The 18149-nt window shown below is 37.7% G+C and overlaps 2 protein-coding genes across 3 annotated transcripts in view; one reads left to right on the forward strand and one right to left on the reverse strand.

Moving 5' to 3' along the window:
- Positions 1 to 18149, forward strand: part of WASHC4 (WASH complex subunit 4) — a 121837-nt gene that overhangs the window by 97625 nt on the left and 6063 nt on the right. The gene's annotated exons all lie outside the window — the stretch shown is intronic.
- Positions 871 to 18149, reverse strand: part of APPL2 (adaptor protein, phosphotyrosine interacting with PH domain and leucine zipper 2) — a 54456-nt gene continuing 37177 nt past the window's right edge. The window contains exons 11-21 of one of the 2 annotated variants that reach the window (XM_004446780.5): positions 17045 to 17233; positions 15628 to 15670; positions 15486 to 15542; positions 15303 to 15391; positions 10484 to 10642; positions 10275 to 10327; positions 8483 to 8657; positions 4961 to 4997; positions 4609 to 4749; positions 3318 to 3365; positions 871 to 1827 (exon numbers count right to left, since the gene is read on the reverse strand). In XM_004446780.5, coding sequence (XP_004446837.1) covers positions 1819 to 1827; positions 3318 to 3365; positions 4609 to 4749; positions 4961 to 4997; positions 8483 to 8657; positions 10275 to 10327; positions 10484 to 10642; positions 15303 to 15391; positions 15486 to 15542; positions 15628 to 15670; positions 17045 to 17233 — 1000 coding nt within the window. In that variant the 3' untranslated portion in view covers positions 871 to 1818. Of the gene's footprint in view, positions 2042 to 3317; positions 3366 to 4608; positions 4750 to 4960; positions 4998 to 8482; positions 8658 to 10274; positions 10328 to 10483; positions 10643 to 15302; positions 15392 to 15485; positions 15543 to 15627; positions 15671 to 17044; positions 17234 to 18149 lie in introns of both variants that reach the window. The other variant, XM_004446779.5, reaches the window with a different exon arrangement.

An 18149-nucleotide genomic window follows, 5' to 3' on the forward strand; every position in this document is an offset into this window, starting at 1 on the left:
AGAAGTCCCTCAATAAAATGGCTTGGCCCTTAAAAAAAAAAAAATTAAAAAAAAAAAAAAGCCCTTTGTGTTTGTATTCTATGAAATGCCTTCATGCCCTTTTTTTTTTTTTTAAGTAATTTGCCTTTTTCTTAAGAACTATAGTATTTTATGTTTTCTGGGGTCTGTATTTTCTGTTGCTCATAGGTGCTTGCCAATATCTTCTCTCAGTTAAAAAAATATCATATAGAGAATGATAAAATTAACAGTTCATTTTAACACACTGCATTTTAGTTTTTATGTTTGCATGCATGTTTGTGTCTTAGTTATGCCATACATTTATAGTGCATAAACAATTTTTAAGATTAGTTTCCAACCTCGTAATTTTTCAGGACTTTAAAATCCACCCCCCACCCCCCCCCCACCCCCAGATTCTAAAGGGGAAAAAATATTTTCAGGACTATGCCTCTTGCAACCTGTCGGGCAACTCATTGTTTTAATACAGTTATGATATACAAATTTGTAAGGTATTAACATTGGACTAATAATTTCATGACATATAATCTCACACTGGCTCAGCAGCTCATTATGTCTCTGATGGTGTAAAAATTAAATGAGTATTCATATGGACCTTTTAACATTAACCTAGTTTTGGGTTGCAAGAGTTGTTTTATTAATCCACCATTTTAAAAGGAGAGAAGCTGCATCTTTAAAAAACTTTGGCAATGGGATCATATATTTCTACTCATGTTGAATAGAGATTTTTTAATAATACATCCTTTTCCCTTTCATTGTGCCCTCGGTTTTTAGAAAATAACTGTTAAAGCTACAGAACTGATCTTAGTTTTTTCCCAGGGATGTTCTAGAAAATAACCACAAACAGCGAAGAAAGAAACAGGATGATAGACTTTATTTGCTAGCATTTATTGCTAGGTTAATTTATTACAAAGAGAATGATAATCTGTTGAACTTGGTTACAATTAAACACACTGTACCAATTCAGGATCATTATTTACCTGCTAATTTCATAGGCAGGATGGAATGGTGTGACATAACTCAAGTGAGCATGGATGCCAGGAACCAGATATGTCAGGATAGAAATAGGAATTTAATAAGCACAACCAGCTGTGCTTCAAGTTAAGTTTAAAAATTAATTGGTCCCTTCCTTACGGAGGGTCTGGCTCAGAAGAAACAGGAATTGGTAGAGCTGCACCCTGTCCACAGTGATCCACCACTAAAAATAATCATGTTTAAAAGGACCTTAAACTTGTGAATACTGGTTCATTAAGGGTCCAATGGAAAATTCAATATCTTTTGAATTACTAATCTGCTAATCTTTTTATTGCATGCTGTCTGGAACAGTTATCAAAACTAGGCCTGCATCTCTGCTAGTATTTGGGCCTCAAAGCAGTGCTCTTCACCTAACTGCACAAGTTAATGCTATTAGGTCCAATTATGAGACGAACTAGATTATATAAATACACAATTTTCAGAATGACAGGCACTTAAAGCTCAATAAGTAAAATACAAAAATAGATTATTAGGAAATATTTAGTGTTTATCAAATTGTAAATCTAGGCTTTTGCCATTTTTAAAAAAGGATACTAGAAATTGAAGAGATGACATTCAAATAAAGTGAACAATGCAGTTTTCATAACTTTCGTTTTCAGCACTGAACAATGCAATCTAAGAAAGGGACTTACCACAAAGCACCTAAAATAACATTTGTAGATGGGTAGGAATGTATTGTCAACCACTTCTTACTGTCTCCCCTCCCAAGTCTCAGTATCAAGGCATCGAGTACATTCCACAAACGATTGTCAGCATTCTGAAACCAGGTTAGTGTGCCTGTGTATCAGAGAAGTTGGAAAATCTTAAGGAGGTAGCTCTCCTTCCTGTGTTCTCTTCCCCCAAAGGCGCAATTGAGTTAGGCTTCAGATTCTGCGCCTCTATTTTCACTTGGACTTCCATCACTGTCATCTGGTTGATCGCTTAATAGTACAAATTTTCCATCAGTGGTTAGTGGTACCGACAGCATTAATTGAGCCAATGCTTCTGGATCCTGAAGTTATGACAGTTTAAGAGGGAAAAAAGAAACAGCTTAAGATGTACTTAAAAAACCCTTTGGCTTGCCTTCTGGTATCTTCTGTAATCTAATTTCATTCCTCCTAACTCTTGTCTCTCTTGTACCTTCAGGTAGATCTCCTTGCTGCTCTAAAAAAACTTTTACAGTTTGTAGAACCTGGACCAAGTTTTTCCTCTTGGCCAAAATATCATTTACATAACTAAATCAAAATCCTCTTCCCCCAAAAGAGTCTACAGAGGAACTGTGTTCATAATGTCCTCACTATCTTTCTCACTTTTAGTCTACACCAGGAGTCAGCACACTATGGCCATTTAGCTCACCACTTGTTGAAGTAAATAAAGTTTTATCTACTCTATATTTATTTAAAGTCATGCCCATTCATTTACATACTATCTATAGCTGCTTTTGTATTATAACAGATGGGTTAAGAGACTGTGATAGAAGGGACATTGGCTGCAATGCCTAAAGGGTTTGGCTCATTATAGGAAAAGTTTGCTAACCCCTTAACTATACCCCTAAATACTAACTTGCATTGCTTGTTGTTTTTCATATATGTTAGTGCTGGTCTTTGGTCCTCCTGCCCTCTCTAACAGACTAAAACTGTATTAGCTACATGTTACTGTTTTAAGTTTATAATTGGATAAAAAATCCAGTTCCTCAGTCACATTAGCCACATTTCAATCTGTATTAAATACTGATAGAGGTTCTTTCCATCAGTGCAAAAAGTTCTTACTGTACAGCACTGAACTAGAAGGCAGGGACTGTATCTGCCTTGGTCATTGCTTTACTTGCAGGGTTTTTCTTAACAAAAACCCGGCTCTCAAATATTTGTTGGATGGATGGCAGATTGTAAACTGCTGGAAGGGAGGTCTGAGAATCTTTATTTCTAATAAGCATCTAGGTGATGTCTGTCAGTGCTGCTGGTTTGCCAACCACACTGAGGAAGGAGCAAGGCCTTACAGCTCATGGTAGGTAATAAATAATTTGAAAGAAAGGAACCTAGAGCCAACTAGTATGCAAGCAAGAAGACTGTTAAAAATAAAGCAAGAGCTGCAGCAGCGTTATTTAGCTCCGTGTGTTATCAGTGATTGTGGAACCAGCTGGTCAAAAATGTCTAATGGTTAGGAAGCTTCAAAGCAAATGCCAAACTTGGCCACAATACCCAGTGAGCATCATTTCTTTTAGAGAAATCTTAGTATATGAACAAATGTCTTTTGAATAGTTGTTAAACAGCACTAAAATGGCACCTTACCTTCTGTACCTCAATAATTTCTTTTCCCAAATTAATAGCATAACATATCTGTAAAAGAGAAGAAAAGCAGTGTTTGGCAAAAGTAGAAAAGGATAAAGGATTCTGGCCAAAAAAAAAAAAGATTATGGGCATACAATGAGGTCACTATTTCCCTCATATCACATCACAACATGGGAACATGGGAACACAGGACCTGCCATCAGAGGCTCACAACATAGGGCTCTGAGCATTAGTGTCCAACAGTTCTGGTCTCCTACTGCCAATTTGTGGTGTGCAAAAAATATTCCAGGTGAGTGAATTCCTAAGTTCCTCCAGTGTTTAAAATTCTTGATAGGACTTCTATTTTTTTCCTTTCTCTCTTCACCCAACTTAGCCACTGCATGTTAATATACACAGTGGCAAACAGCTACTTACTGAAAGGACAGATTAACTTTGAATAAGTGCAGTCACAAAGTTTTCCATATTAAACAAAAGAAGAGCTTAGATACACTTCCCAGATGTTGTCTTCTTCCTTGGTTTGCTCTTTGAGACTAGTTTTTCTCCACTGTATGTTTTGTTTTGTCTTTAAAAGAACAAATTTGGGGGAACTGCTCATAACATTTCCTGATATTCCTACTAAACCATTATATTTGCCCTTAAAGTGCTTTCTCTTATGCTCTATTTTGGTTGATGGGTTTTTTCCCAAGGGGAAATTTTAATCCAGTTAATTTTTCTTCAGTGGGGCCACCTTCCTAGGAGGTATTATTGTTTGAACGCCTAGATGGGGACATGCACACACCAAGGGAAGTACTGGAAATCTTCTTTTAAAGAACCAGACTTGGGGAAGTGTATGTGGCTCAACGGATAGAGCGTCTGCCTACCATATGGGAGGACCTGGGTTTGATCCCTGGGGCTTCCTGGTGAAAAGAAGAGAAAGTATGCCCATGCAGCAAGCCAGTGAGCCAGCACCCACACAAACGCCCACGTGGTGAGCCAGTGCCCGCGCAAGGAGTCACGCAGCAAGATGATGAGACATCAAGAGAGAGACAAGGGGAGAGTCAAGGTGAAGTGCAGCAGAAACCAGGAACTGAGATGGTACAACTGACAGGGAACCTCTCTCCCCATCAGAGGTCTCCAGGATCAAATCCCGGTGAATCCTAGAGGAGAGAAATTGAGAAGAGAAGACAACACAGACAGCAAAAACAGCAGGGCGGGATGAGGGGAAGGGGGAAAATAAATAAATCTTAGAAAAAAAAAGCATGGGCTTGTTTTGGACTGATGTGTTATAGAATCTTATTATGAAAAATAAGACCTTTTCGCCTTCTGAGTTGCTTTCAAAAATGTATGTGCTCAAAGACTCTTCTCCTGTAGATTCAGGAATGCGAACCACAAAGCCCACCAGTCTCTTGTTTTCTTGATGAGCAGCAAACTGTGTAACACTGGTAAGTTCAAACTGGAAAAAGAAATAAGAATAGCTTGAATATCATACAACTGGAATTAAACAAGTAAGGCATTTCTATATGCAAAAAGTTAGCCAAAAAAGTGCAATATTAGTGATCAGTCATTTAATTTGGAAATATTTAGTAAGCTCCTACTCTGCGTTTAAGGTGGATACAAAGGTGAATTAAGGAATAACCTCTAACGATGTGTATGAGGATACTTACATTGGCTCTTGTTACTTGAGTCTGAGGATCAATCAACCTGAAATGTTAAGAGATTGATTATATCACAAATATTGGACAAACTTACATTCTTACAAGAGTGTAGAAACTGAGAATGCAATCAAACCTCCCCTAAATATGAAAATATAAGGCTTGGTTGAAGGTAAAGGTGAGACAGCTCAGTGTGGCCATCTATATGAAGCATGTGCATGGTTTCTGCCTTTGATGAACCTGTGTAAAGCTCAAGGCATTTTTTGATGGAAGAATATAGCTAAACAATTCATTTAGCAAGACTTTGGTGCTTACCCAAAGAGTCATTATAATTCTCAATACTTTTGCTGTAAAATATAGATGGATCATAATTTATATGGAAAACAATAATTGAATTTCTGTTTCTTCCTTGAAGTGCTGGATCAGCACATTTTAAGTTTAACTTTTAAAAAAAATATGGACGAGGGTGAGAAAATAGTGACGGGATTTTGACAAAACTTTTATTTCAGTTTGTGTATAGGAGGAATAACTTGAAGGATGTATTCTAGAATATATTCTTAACATTTTAAGCACAATTTAATAGATTTGTGTACCTGAGAAAATAAACTGCACTGAAGAATTCATTGCTATCTTAGATATATAGAATTAATTTTGGATTTAAATTATTATTGATGGCTATAAATGTTATAGATAAAAGTAAAAACCTGTTTTCTTTCTACTGGGTATGAGATTTCCTTTTGGGGTGATGAAAATGTTCCTAATTGTGCTGGTGGTTACACAACTCTGAATATACTGAAAACCATTAAAGTGTACATTTTAAATGAGTCGTATGGTATGTGAATTTTATCTCAGTAAAGCTGTAGCCAAAAAAATGGTTGCAGTTTGAAATATATGCAGTTATACTTGCTAAAGCATGGCGGTCATAATTAGAGGGTTCAGGATTGAATTCTAAACTGGCTACTCATTTTAAGATCTTGGGGAAGTCACCCTGACTTCTATCAACTGCTTCATCTGTAAAAGTGTGATAAGAACCCCCGTTTCAAAGAGGTGGATATGACAACAAGAAAATGTGTATGGAATTTTAAGTTGTATAACTCTGAAGCTATACAAATGTCATTTATTTATATTATCAATGAGTATGAGTTTAATGATTTTTAGAACAAACATCACAAAAGAATTTCCCTTCAGTTGGGATAACTTTTTCTATCTAGGTATTTTGTAAAATTTCTCTATAAATGAAAAACTAAAACATGCATATCATATTTTCTGAGTAGCTCTTTAAGAAATAAGAAAATGTGCTGTCTGATCAGGTAACTTGTATTTGTCTCCTAAGATCCTTTGCTTTCTTTTTTTGTTTTCTCTCTTCCATTTTCTAAGATCTTTAAATAGTCTTAAAACTTATAAATTCCACTAAAGTTGTGTGTATGTGTTTACTGGGGTAAAAAGCACATATTTACTGTAATATTAGTATCATTAGTATACTCAAAATGTTGTGCAACCATCACCTCTCTTTAGTTCCAGAACATTTCCATCACCTCAAAAGAAAATCCCAAACTCCTGAAGCAGTCACTACCCATTCCCTTCTCCCCACAGCCCCAGGTAAGCACTTATCTGCTTATTTTGGATATTTCACATAGATGAAATCATACAATATGTGATCTCTACATACTTGCCAATAGTTACTCTTTTTTTTTTTTTTAAATTATTATTACAGCCATGCCATTGGGATTTGAAGTGGTAACTCTGTGATTTTAATTTGCATTTCCCTAATGGTAGTGAACATCTTTTCAATTTGGTTGTTGATCATTTGTATTTCTTCCTAAGAGAGTTGTCTATTTAAGTTCTTTGCTGGTTTTTTAATTAGGTTTGTCTTTTTGTTGAGTTTTAGGAATTCTTAAAATTTGGAATAATAGCCTCTTATCAGATATAGACTTGTGAATATTTTCTCCTTTTAGAAGTTGTCACTTTTTTTAATAATGTCCTTTGATGTACTATAGTTTTTCAGTGTTCTTTTACATATATTATTTCCTCTGATCTTTTTGGTGGACATTATTCCTTGACTATTTGGATTATAAAAACAATGAACCAAGGCCTTAAAAAGGCCCAGGACATACTTGGGGAAAGGCTCTAAATAAGTGTATAAGTTTTGTTTGTTTTTTTGAGAGACTGGGGCCAGGGAGTGAACCCAGGACCTCCTATGTGGGAAGCCAGTGCTCAGTCACTGAGCCCCATTGGTTCCCCTGAGTTCAGTTTTCTTTTGTTTGCTTGTTGTGTTTAGGAGGCACTGGGAACCAAACCTGGGATCTTCCCATGTGGGTAGCAGTTGCTCAACTGGTTGAGCCACATCCACTCCCCAGTTTATAAAATTTTATTCATAAAACCCTTATTCTCAGGATAAAGTTCATAACAAATGAAAAGGACTGACTTAATGAATTTGCAAGAAACTCTTATTCTTTGTTGAACTCCTGGTTAACTTTCTGAAGCTAATATTTATTGAGCACTTGCCATGTAGCAGTCACATTGTGTTTTACATATATTAACTCATTTATTTTTCATTACAATCTTATGGGGTATGGATATAATTATTTTCATTTTATAGCTGAAGAAATGAAGGTATGGAGGTTATAAATGACTTGCTGCAAGGTCATACAACAAGTAAATGCCAAAGTTAGGAATAAACCTACACATTTGGGTTCTAAAGCAGTGCTCTCCTATAGAAATTGAATATGAGCCTCACACATAATTTAAATTTTTCTAGCAGCCATAATTTTAAAAAGTGAAAAGAAACCATTAAAATTATTTAATCCAAAATATAAAAAATATTACCAGTTTGACATTAATATAAAAACTATTGAGATTCTCTGCATACTTTTTTTTGGAGGGGAGATGGAAGTCTTAGAAATCAGTGTATATTTTACATTAATAACACTCTTGATTCAGACTAGCTTAAGTTTCAAGTGACTACAGTATTGGGGCAGCCCAGCTCTTTATAACACATATTCTTAACTGTGACCTGACAGTTATTTATCATTACATGTATCTTATTACCTGAAATCCCAAGTCATCCAATTTATGTAATTAATGTTGCTTGGCCTCTTTATTTTGACCCTTCCAACAAAATAATCAGATTGTCCTTTCCTTGCAGGTGGTCCAGTTATTTTAGGCAAGTTCATGGTCTGTTTTCAATGTTAATTTTTATAAACAGTACTCTTAAAAAAATGAAAAAAACCAAAAACCCCTGATTTTCAAGCTCTAAGATATAATATAGAGTTACTCTAGTGATGACATCTTTATGAGATTTATTTACTCTCCATGGAACCTCTAAAGACATTAGTACTTGTTTTTAAGGGAGCATCCTCTATCCTATATCTTATAAAATCAAAATGTAAAAAGGGGTGGAGATAGAAAAAAATAGAAGCATGTTTATTTAATCCAAGCAAATATTCCAGCATGACTATTCGAGGTAGGTTGATGTGCTTTAAGAGGGGAATCAAATGAAGCTGTAAGAAAGTCTGGAAATGAAATTGAATGTACCTCAGAGTTTGACTGGTGACCATTAGGTGGGATTCTGACATGCGGAAGATGTTATGAATGGCCCGAGCAGCCAAAACTTGTCTCATGGCTTCATAAATCACGTCAGTAGTGCTGTCTGTTTTAACTGCCATTGATCCCAAAAACCGAACTATGAACATCTGTTGTAAAAGAGAATCTGCAAAGAAAACATTTTCTGGTGAGGATCACATTTCCTGCCTGCTGTTGATTTGCAGACCAGTGTCTGACATGCTGGTGGTCTGAGATGAGTGGAAGACCTCAAGGTTTTGCTTGCTTTGATAGTTTTCAATACTGTGTTTATAAACCCACTTGCCAAAGCCCTGAATCATTTACTGATGCCAACATTTTGTCAGTATGTTTGGAACTACTTCATTAGACTAGAAAGGCACCTCTTTTTCTTCACAGGTAAAATGAGATGGTGGTAGCAAGATGAACATCCTTCCAGCACTAAACTGTAGGTGACTATATGTAAGTGACAGTATACGCATCTTTCTTTTTCCCTGAAAGAAAGTTTTCACCAACAGTATGTTGGCCCATTCTTAAAATCCACTTACAGAAGAAAATTTATTTGCAGAAAGATCTGATGTTGGGTCTCATTCAATTCATACATTTTATTCTAAAAGGCAGTGATATTTCATGAAATACTAGAGATCTCAAATAATTTGTTTCTGATGAGCTGCTAGTATTGATAATGGTATAGAACCTGACAAAACTGAGTAATAGCAAACATAACTAGAAGAATCTTCACTTTCAATGAAGAATGTTTTTAAACATTTATATCTTGTAAAAACAGTAATTCACGTACCCATTAAAATAAAACTGAGAAGCTCACTTTTTCCTCACTTGCCCTCCCTATCAGGATCCTTCCTCTAAAGATAATTTAAGAGTTAAAAATTCATTAGCAAAATATAACTGATGTAACTGTTAGAAATGTTTAATCCCTTACGAAGATTATTTTCTGTGTGGACTGTTAATACTCAATGCTGTTTGTCTTCTAAATTACAAAATATTTGAAAGGTCAGCTTGCTACAAATGCAGAGAGCCAGATTTGGGACATAGCCTAGTAACATCATAAAACTTTTTTTTTTCTTTTTTGTTCAGAGTTTAAGGAATGATGACAGTGCTAATTCTCAAGCCTTACTTTTAAATTTAAGTAAGTGGAGCTTCATTGTTCTCAAGCTCCAGTTATGATGCTATATTAAAATGAGGTCTTTCCAGCACTTCTAGTTAAAAAATTGCCTTGGCTGGGAATGCATAGTCTGCCCTATTGAATGTAGTAGCTTATGATCAGCTTTATGGAGTAGGTTCTTTTGTACATTAAAAGAATATAACAACAAATCTAACAAAATCTGAACTTAAATACCATTTAATCATGTCATCTTCAAATTCAAGAATTAATTATTTATGCTCTTCATTTTCTAAAATGTAATAGGATAATATTTCATGACTCACCCAGACTATATTTTAATGTGACTATTTTATCCTCTGAATTTACTTTTGAGGTAATGTGATACCAGATTTAGATTTGACAACATTTCTAGCAGTAGCTGAAAAATGGGTAATGGGTATGGCTAATGGTGAAAAACAGTTGTAAAAAATCAACTTCCCCTCAATTTACCTGCTGTCATTGAATGTGTCCTAAAGAGTTTTCAGAGAATAAACCCATATTATAATTCCAATTCGTATTTCACATCATAGCTCTCCACAACAAGATTTGACACCTTATTTCATTTTGGACAGGGGAAAGAGTAAGAATACCAAACTAGCCACTTACCTTCTGCTTCTGGAAATGTTTCATCCTCAGTTTCACCAAAAGGGTTGATACGTCTAGTGGGAAAGCCAGAGTCAATCATAAAAGCTTAAGCTAAAATCACACTTAACACATGAACTCTTAAGTCAGAATGGCACCAGCCTTTGCAGTAGGGACTTAAGATGTCAAATCTATTTTCATTTTTCCCAAAGATAATCTCCCTTATCCCGTACCTGCTCCCTCTGTTCTGATCAAGGAATTCTGTAGCAGGAAGTACAATATCAAACTGAATAGGTGTTCCAGGTGCAATCAATTGTTCAGATTCAGGAATACTGGCTGTTGCTTTGGGGACAATTTTGTCATTTTCCATCTCTGAAATTTTCAGGTTCTGGCTAAAGTATAAAGAGAGAAAAAAATCAAATCCCTTTTAGCTTTCTGCCCTTAAAATGAATGTAAAAATTTTAAATGTGGATGTGACTTTTAGGAATAGAAATACAAGGGAGATGATTTCAACCAATCCCTGAAACTAATCTACAAATAATTCTTCCTCAGACTTCATTCAGGGCCTCATGTCCTTGGTTAAAAACCTTCAGATCTCTCTGCTTCCTCAGTTATGTTGGCTGCACACCATTCTACATTGTGTTACAGCACTTAATGTATTAGGCAATAATATTCTGTTTTTATCTTTCTCCTCATATGAGAGAGGGTTTTGAAGGCAGGAGCCAGAGCTAAGTCATATTTATTATTTGGCACATAGTAGGCACTCACAAGTATTTGCTGAACAAATAAAACATTTTTGCCTGGCATTCAGTCACATTCTGGCTCTAGTCTTTCTCTTAGAGTATGGGTTCATAATAAGGGGTCTGTGAGCTTGAATTGATATTCAAAAAAAAGCATTGTTTTGGTGGGGACATGTTGGTGCAGGTGTGATATATTTATTAAATAATACACAGTATTGGTGTGGACTTAATAAGGGGTCTGGTCTGTGGAACAAAAAAGGTTAAGAACCCCTGTCCTCCAGTCCTGCTCGCTCTCCACTCCTTTCAGGCACAATCCACTAGAGTACACTGGTTCCCCAAACATACCATGCTTTCTCTCATTTCTATCTCCATCCCAACTCTGCTGTACACCCAATCACTCTCATACTTCAGACTAGCCTGGACTTCTCTTCCTCCCCTGAACGCCTATGGTACTTTTCAGTAAGTTACAGGGACAGTTTTGTATCTCTTTGTGCTTCCTTAGCTGAGCATTGGGCCCACAGACTGGTATTGAGATCATGGTGCATTAAAAGAGTGTACCATTTGTATAGCAATGAATCATCTCCTACCAGGTTCCTCTCTTGCAGTGTTACAGCACTGTAGTTTCACTTTTCACTTACTTTTTTCTTCACAGTATAAACTTTGAGGGACAAAGAATATCAAAGTATTTTGATTTTACATTGTTTGGCACATAAGACATTTTCAGTGTCTTTTTGTTCATTTGGTATTTTGTATGTCAATGTTTCCAAATTTCTCAACCATGCCAATAACTGGATATATTGTATGAACTACTTTGACAGCGATTTGATAAATGAGTATATTTAATGGAATATGGATAGATACACAATACAAAGACTTGTGGACAGTCACTTTAAGTAGAGACCTTGGAGGCCATTTAACAAAAAAGTAAACTGAGGCATCTAGAGAAATTGAATAATTTGAAAGGCACTCATTTATCTGGTGGGTGAGCCAGGTTAAGAACTGAGGTCACCTCACTGCCAGGAAAATGCTTAAAGTTATATAACAGACCTCTCCTCTATGTAATTATTCTTTCTTGATTTCTGCTGGCAACACATTTTATGTTTCTTCCTACCTTTCCTGAAGTTTATTCTCCATTCTACCCCAAATGCTGGAATTCTTTAGGATTCTGCAGATGTCACCACTCCCTCTACACTCTTTCCCTAGATGATCTCTTCTACTTCCATTTCAGAGCTGATGAGGTCCCAATGCATATCCAGCCTAGGCATTTTCTTTGCACTACAGATTTATCATCTGTTGACCACATGACATCTCACTGGGCCTTTCGGCTTAACATATCCAAATTGAACTCTTGATTCCCACCAACAACTCTTCTTTCTCTCTCTAAACAATCTACCATCTGCCTAGGTACTCAACCCAGACTGTAGCCATCCTTTGATCTGTCCCATCCTTTCTGCTCTATCATCTCACAGACCTCAAGCCCTACATGTTTTATTTATCCTATACTTACCTATGCTTACATTCTCAATTCCACTGACTTTTTTTATCTCTTCTGCCACGATGCTGACCTAAGCCACCATCATCTTCACCTGGAATGGCTGCTATAGCCTCCTTACTGGATATACTGCTTGCTCAGCTCTAATATTTTCTCCATAGCAGCCAGAGCCAATTTTGAAAAATGTGAAGTGGATCATCTCTCTCCCTCACACACACAACACCTGTGTCTCTCAGCACCCTTTCATGATCTGCCCCTGCCTGCCTCCCCAACCCTATCTTGGATCTTGATCTCCCTTTGCCTACCATTGTAGATTACACTGGCTTCCTTTCAGTCAAGTGCACAAAGCTTTTTTTGCCCCACGGCCCCCATAATCTTCTCCAGAATGCACTACCCTCTGGATCTTTGCAAGAGTGGCTACTTCTCATCTTTTATTCTCAGTTTAAATATGATCTCCACAGACAGCCCTTCATGTCTTCTCTTTATTTTCCTTCACAGCACCCTCATCATGACCATCAGCACTCTTTTCTCCATTTTAACTATTTACTTTTTGCCTCTCTTATCCCACTACAGTGTCTATAAGTTTCATGATGGCAGAAGCCATAACCTACCTCAGTGGCTGGCACATAATAGATACTCAACAAATATTTGAATCACTGGATAAACAAATAGACTCTTACACTGGTGTGAAATGTTAGATATGTAACAACTATAGAATGAGGAAAGGATACACATGCTTAAAAATAAATGGCAGTTTGTTCCCGAGAGCAGTTTTCTTTGCTTCTTTTCCCACATTGTCATCAAAACATTTTTTCATTCTCAAGGAGGTGATCCTAAGATATACAGAACTCCTTTCCCCATGCAGCTTGGGTTCTGGCAGCCAAATCTGTCACCCTTCTAATCTCTTGGGTTGATTCAGCTGGCTGGCTAGAATAATTTTTCAGAGATTCTTCTGTGTTCCTTCTGTGGAGTCCTTTCTAAGAATGTGATTTACTTATTCTAAGAGGTGATTTACCTAATTTTAGGGAGAAAAAATAGGCATGGAATGATTATAACTGTATCTGAACTGCACATTATACCTATTTAGAAAACCAAGTCACATTTTCTGATTACTAACACCAATTAAATTTTTACAGCAGCACCCTTGAATGATGACATATTAGAAATGAATGAGGCCTTGAAGGTCACCTAATTACTTATTATTATTTCCCAATGTTGAGGAAATGAAGGCCCAGAGTTGAGTGACTTATGCAAGGACATTTAGCTGTGTTCAAGGCAGAGCTAGTACTAGAATCGAAATCGAACTCCAACTCAGCATTTTCTCCATGGTGCCTAACATTCCTGTGGCTTTACAAACTAGAAAAGATAAATACGTTTATCCAGGAGAAGACTAACAAATTAACCCCCACTCAATGGATTTTTATCTTCCATTTCCATTCATTAGATGCCTTCCTGGCAACTGTACTTATTAAGCACACACTACTTATATAAACTGCTAAATCCTTAAATTACAGCATGGCAATGTTTTTCAGATTTGTTGCCTCTTTCCCATTTTTACTATGTTTGTTCCAGTTCTCATGTTCTTTCATGCTACTACTACAGCAACATCCTGATGTGTCTTTCTACCCACTTCATCCAAAAACTGTTAAATCCTTAAATTACAGCATTGAAATGTTTCTCAGACATGTTGCCTTTTTTCCATTTTTACTACATTTGTTCCAGTTCTCATGTTCTCTTTCATAGCTACTACAGAAAAATGCTGATGTGTCTTTCTACCCACCCTATCCAATATATCCTCTATTGTGCTACAGAGCAATCTTTCTAAACCCAGTTCTGATTATGTACTCCTTTTCTCAAAATCTTCAATTCTGCTTCACTGCCTTTTACTCCTAAGCCTGACACCTAAGACTGTCACACTTGGACTCTAATCTCTTCTCTGGTCTTATCTTCTACTATACCCTCTCATGTACCCAATGCTAGGTGTGGGATCACTGCTTCCACACTGCATAGCAGAGACCTGGGAAGCTACTTAACCACTCTGAGCTTTGTAATGATTTCCTTCTGGAGTCATTAGGTAATATCTGTAAAACACTAAATGGGGTTCTTTCTACTATGCCATTAAAAGATAAGACTCCAAATATAGTCATAAATTTACCCTTTGATTCCATACTTTTTATAAGAATGGCAAAATATACAGCCCTCTACTATTTAACCAAACAGAAACTCTCTTAAAGACAAAGGTGGAATATATCCTAAAACAGTATTTGAAACAAGAAAAGCTGTATGCATCAAGATGTTCACTATAGTGCAGAGGATAACAACAAACAAAGGACGGAGAGATAACCCAAATATTTGGTAGGATAATAATAAAGGAAGAGTGTGTAGTTATTAAAAGGAACAATTACAAAAAACAAATAAATATGTGTAAATACAAAATTTAAGTGCACATATGAAAAATCTGCATGTGTGCAGATAAGGCCTGGATAGTAATATAGACACATACTTTGTTGATGCTGATACAAAATCCAGACTAGCAGGATCCCCAATATAGTTCTAGTTCTTCTGTTTGCTCAGACTACAGCAGCATAGTCCAGTGGGAAGGATATGGATATCGAATCAGACAGTTTGCACCCTGGCTCTGCCACTTTTCTATGGTGTGAACATGGGCAAACTATTCAGTCTTTCCTAGTCAAAGTTACTGCTTCTGTACAACGGGGCTCAGCACCACCCCTGCGGAGGTTTGTGAGGATGAAGTAACAGCTCATGTCAAATTCCAGTGAAGGCTCCACGAAAGCTAGTTTACCTTTGTCCTTTAGTTACCTGGGGCACAAGCTTTCTTGTTTTTTTCCAAAACTTGTGATTGGAGTCACTGCTTCAAGAGCCGTCTGATTCAACTTGATTGCGACTGCCTAAAAGCCACAGGAAGGGCACACTCAGTCCCAGGAGGTGGACGCTTCTCTCTCACATTGAGAAAAGGGCTAAGATGCAGGCAGTGTTAATTACCTCTGGGTTGTCGGTCAGGTAGATCTGTCTGGAGATGTTATTTATTGCACATATCCACTGTAAAAGGCATTAAAAAAAAGTACACTGAATCCCCAAATCATTCACTATACTAGAAATGAAGTGAAATAAACAAAATCTTTACCTCTTCATTTTCCTTTTTGCTCTCTGCTTGGAGGATTATTCCCCTGAAACAAAACACATCTAAATAAGTGCTTTCCAGATGTCAGTGACAGGATTCTCCTACATAAACTGAATTCAGGGTGCAAAAGGGAAGGGCAGGAAGGCAGCATGATGGAAAGAAAAGAAAACAGAGCTCTGGGCCTGGCTCCACTGCTCATTCACTTATGTGACCTTGGATCAACACATCCTTTCACTGGGGCTCAGATTTCCCATCTATAAATTAAAAAGGTTGGACTTTGAGATCTTCTAGCCCAAGTGTGTGATTCTGCCGTGAGGAGCATCCTTGTTGACACCTCTTGGATTATTTAGGGCAACCAGGATTCCTGCCCAACCACACCAGGACTTGGGAACTGGTCCACTCCTTTGCAGGAACTGAAAAATCTATATGTGGAATAATACAGATACGTGATAAAAATACTACTGCCTTACCTATGTGAAGGCCTCAATACTTTAAGGGATTCCACACCTGCTAGCTCATTGGTTCCTCATATCTATGGGAGGTAGGGGACAGAGATCCTATCCTTATTTTATATATGAGGAAAATGAGACCTAGGGGAGTTAAGTAACTGTATGACACCATGACTAGAATATAAGCATCTTCATTCCTAGGTCTCTCATCAGTGAAGAAAGAGGGACGATAGCTGAAGTGGCTCAGCCAATCTGGGGGAAGAGACATTCGACACCATCCCAACACTGCCTCCCCACCCCACCCTAAACACACTATTGATCAAATAGGATCGTACTCAGCACCCTACACAGAAAGCAAATACAGGTAGAGCAGCTAAGGCATTTCCATGAGACTCGGACCTCTTTGGAGCTGTTTGAAAACCACTGCTCTAAGTGAGAGGCACTATGAATAACATCAAGGTTGCCATTTTTTAATGCATGACCTCTTCTGGACCCTTGAGATACAAGGGGATATGTGGGAAAAGCATGGGATCAAATGAAACTGCTGAAGCTGAAAGAGCTGCCCACATCTTCTGTTTCAGCTGGAAATATTGGCTCCTTGGGTAGGTCTTCCTTATCTAGTCCCCTCATGCTGGCCCCACTATAATACAAATACAAATGCTTGTTTAGGAATAAGTTAGGAGCTGCCACAGCCTTTCTCTTCAAGAACCTATGCTGCCAACTATTTCTATCACTATTTTACACACAAACCACAGACAAACCCTCACTGGGGCCCCTTACTAAGGCAGGTTACTCCCATATGGGTCATGTGTGTTTACTCAGAACATAAAACCATCCTCTCAAAAGGTCAACAATACCCGGAATAGGCCTCTCCCATGGAGGGCTGGCACACAGGAATGAGCTAGGAAGGCCCTGGCAGGGATGGAGTCACTCAACTTGGTCTCCTCCCAAATAAAACCCATGAGGCGTACGATTTTCCATTTGGAGTGGTGATCTGGAAGCAGTATCGTCGGTCTTCACAATCCACCGCCATCACCGAGCAGTTGTCTAGATCCTGGATCAAACCTCCAGCCACTGCTCCCCTGGGCTGACACATGAGATTCCCACCTTGGGTGAAGAAGTAAAGTCTCTCCCAGGTGGTGGTGACCAGCCCTGTTTTACTGTAGGCAGTTTTAGAAAAATCAATTAGTTTCATGAAGCAAGACTGGCATTTCAAAGTCTTGTTGCCTCTTTGTGGGTACTGGCATTTTAGAAATATAGTTTCTTTCTATTAAAGGAAATTGCTTTGAAAATAATTCAAGCGAAAAGAATAGCAGAAGAGGTACAAGTTAGCTTGAAGGATCTAGGAGATTGTGGGCTCTGCTCATTTGGGAGACACCTGTCCCCAGGCCAACTCCAAATACATGGGCAGGCTATGCCTACCCCAATGCAGCCATATTCACTCCTAAACCTGATACCAACAGCTAGAATTAGGCCATCCCCATTAGGAGAAACTGAAAACCTGAAGATCACCTCTTAACACAGACGCTGAATTGCTCTAAACCTAGGTAGAGACCTCAGGGCAGCCTTAGTCCACAGCATACAGCCAGGATCCTGGAGGCCTACACCAGATTGGGTCTTGCTGCGGAGGGAAGTGATTCCTGCTTTGTGGGCTTTAAAGGAGGAAAACTCAGCTGCTGGCAAATCACACCAAAGACGTATGGAGTTTCCTAGACCTACAGAACTAAAGGGGAACCCTGCGCTTGTGATGTCAACGAGTTTATAGACTTTGAGGGGCTCTACCCCAGCACGAAAACAGCTGGTAAAGTCATCTTCACATATCCTGTACTTGGGGGATAGCAAATACATTTACCTGATTCAATATTTACTAAGTAGCAACGCATTGAGTTTTCTGCCCCAATAATTACAGTAATTCCCCCAAAATGGCAATGACTAACATTTGAGTGCTAACCTGTTAGGAATTAACTTATTTAATCCTTGTAAAATAACTTTATCAGATAGGTGCAATTACTAGCTCTATTTTACACATGAAAGAATTGAGGCTCAGCCCAATTAGGGCTGATACCAAAGTCAGGT

Source organism: Dasypus novemcinctus, chromosome 12 (assembly GCF_030445035.2).
Source record: "Dasypus novemcinctus isolate mDasNov1 chromosome 12, mDasNov1.1.hap2, whole genome shotgun sequence".
Lineage (NCBI taxonomy): Eukaryota > Metazoa > Chordata > Mammalia > Cingulata > Dasypodidae > Dasypus > Dasypus novemcinctus.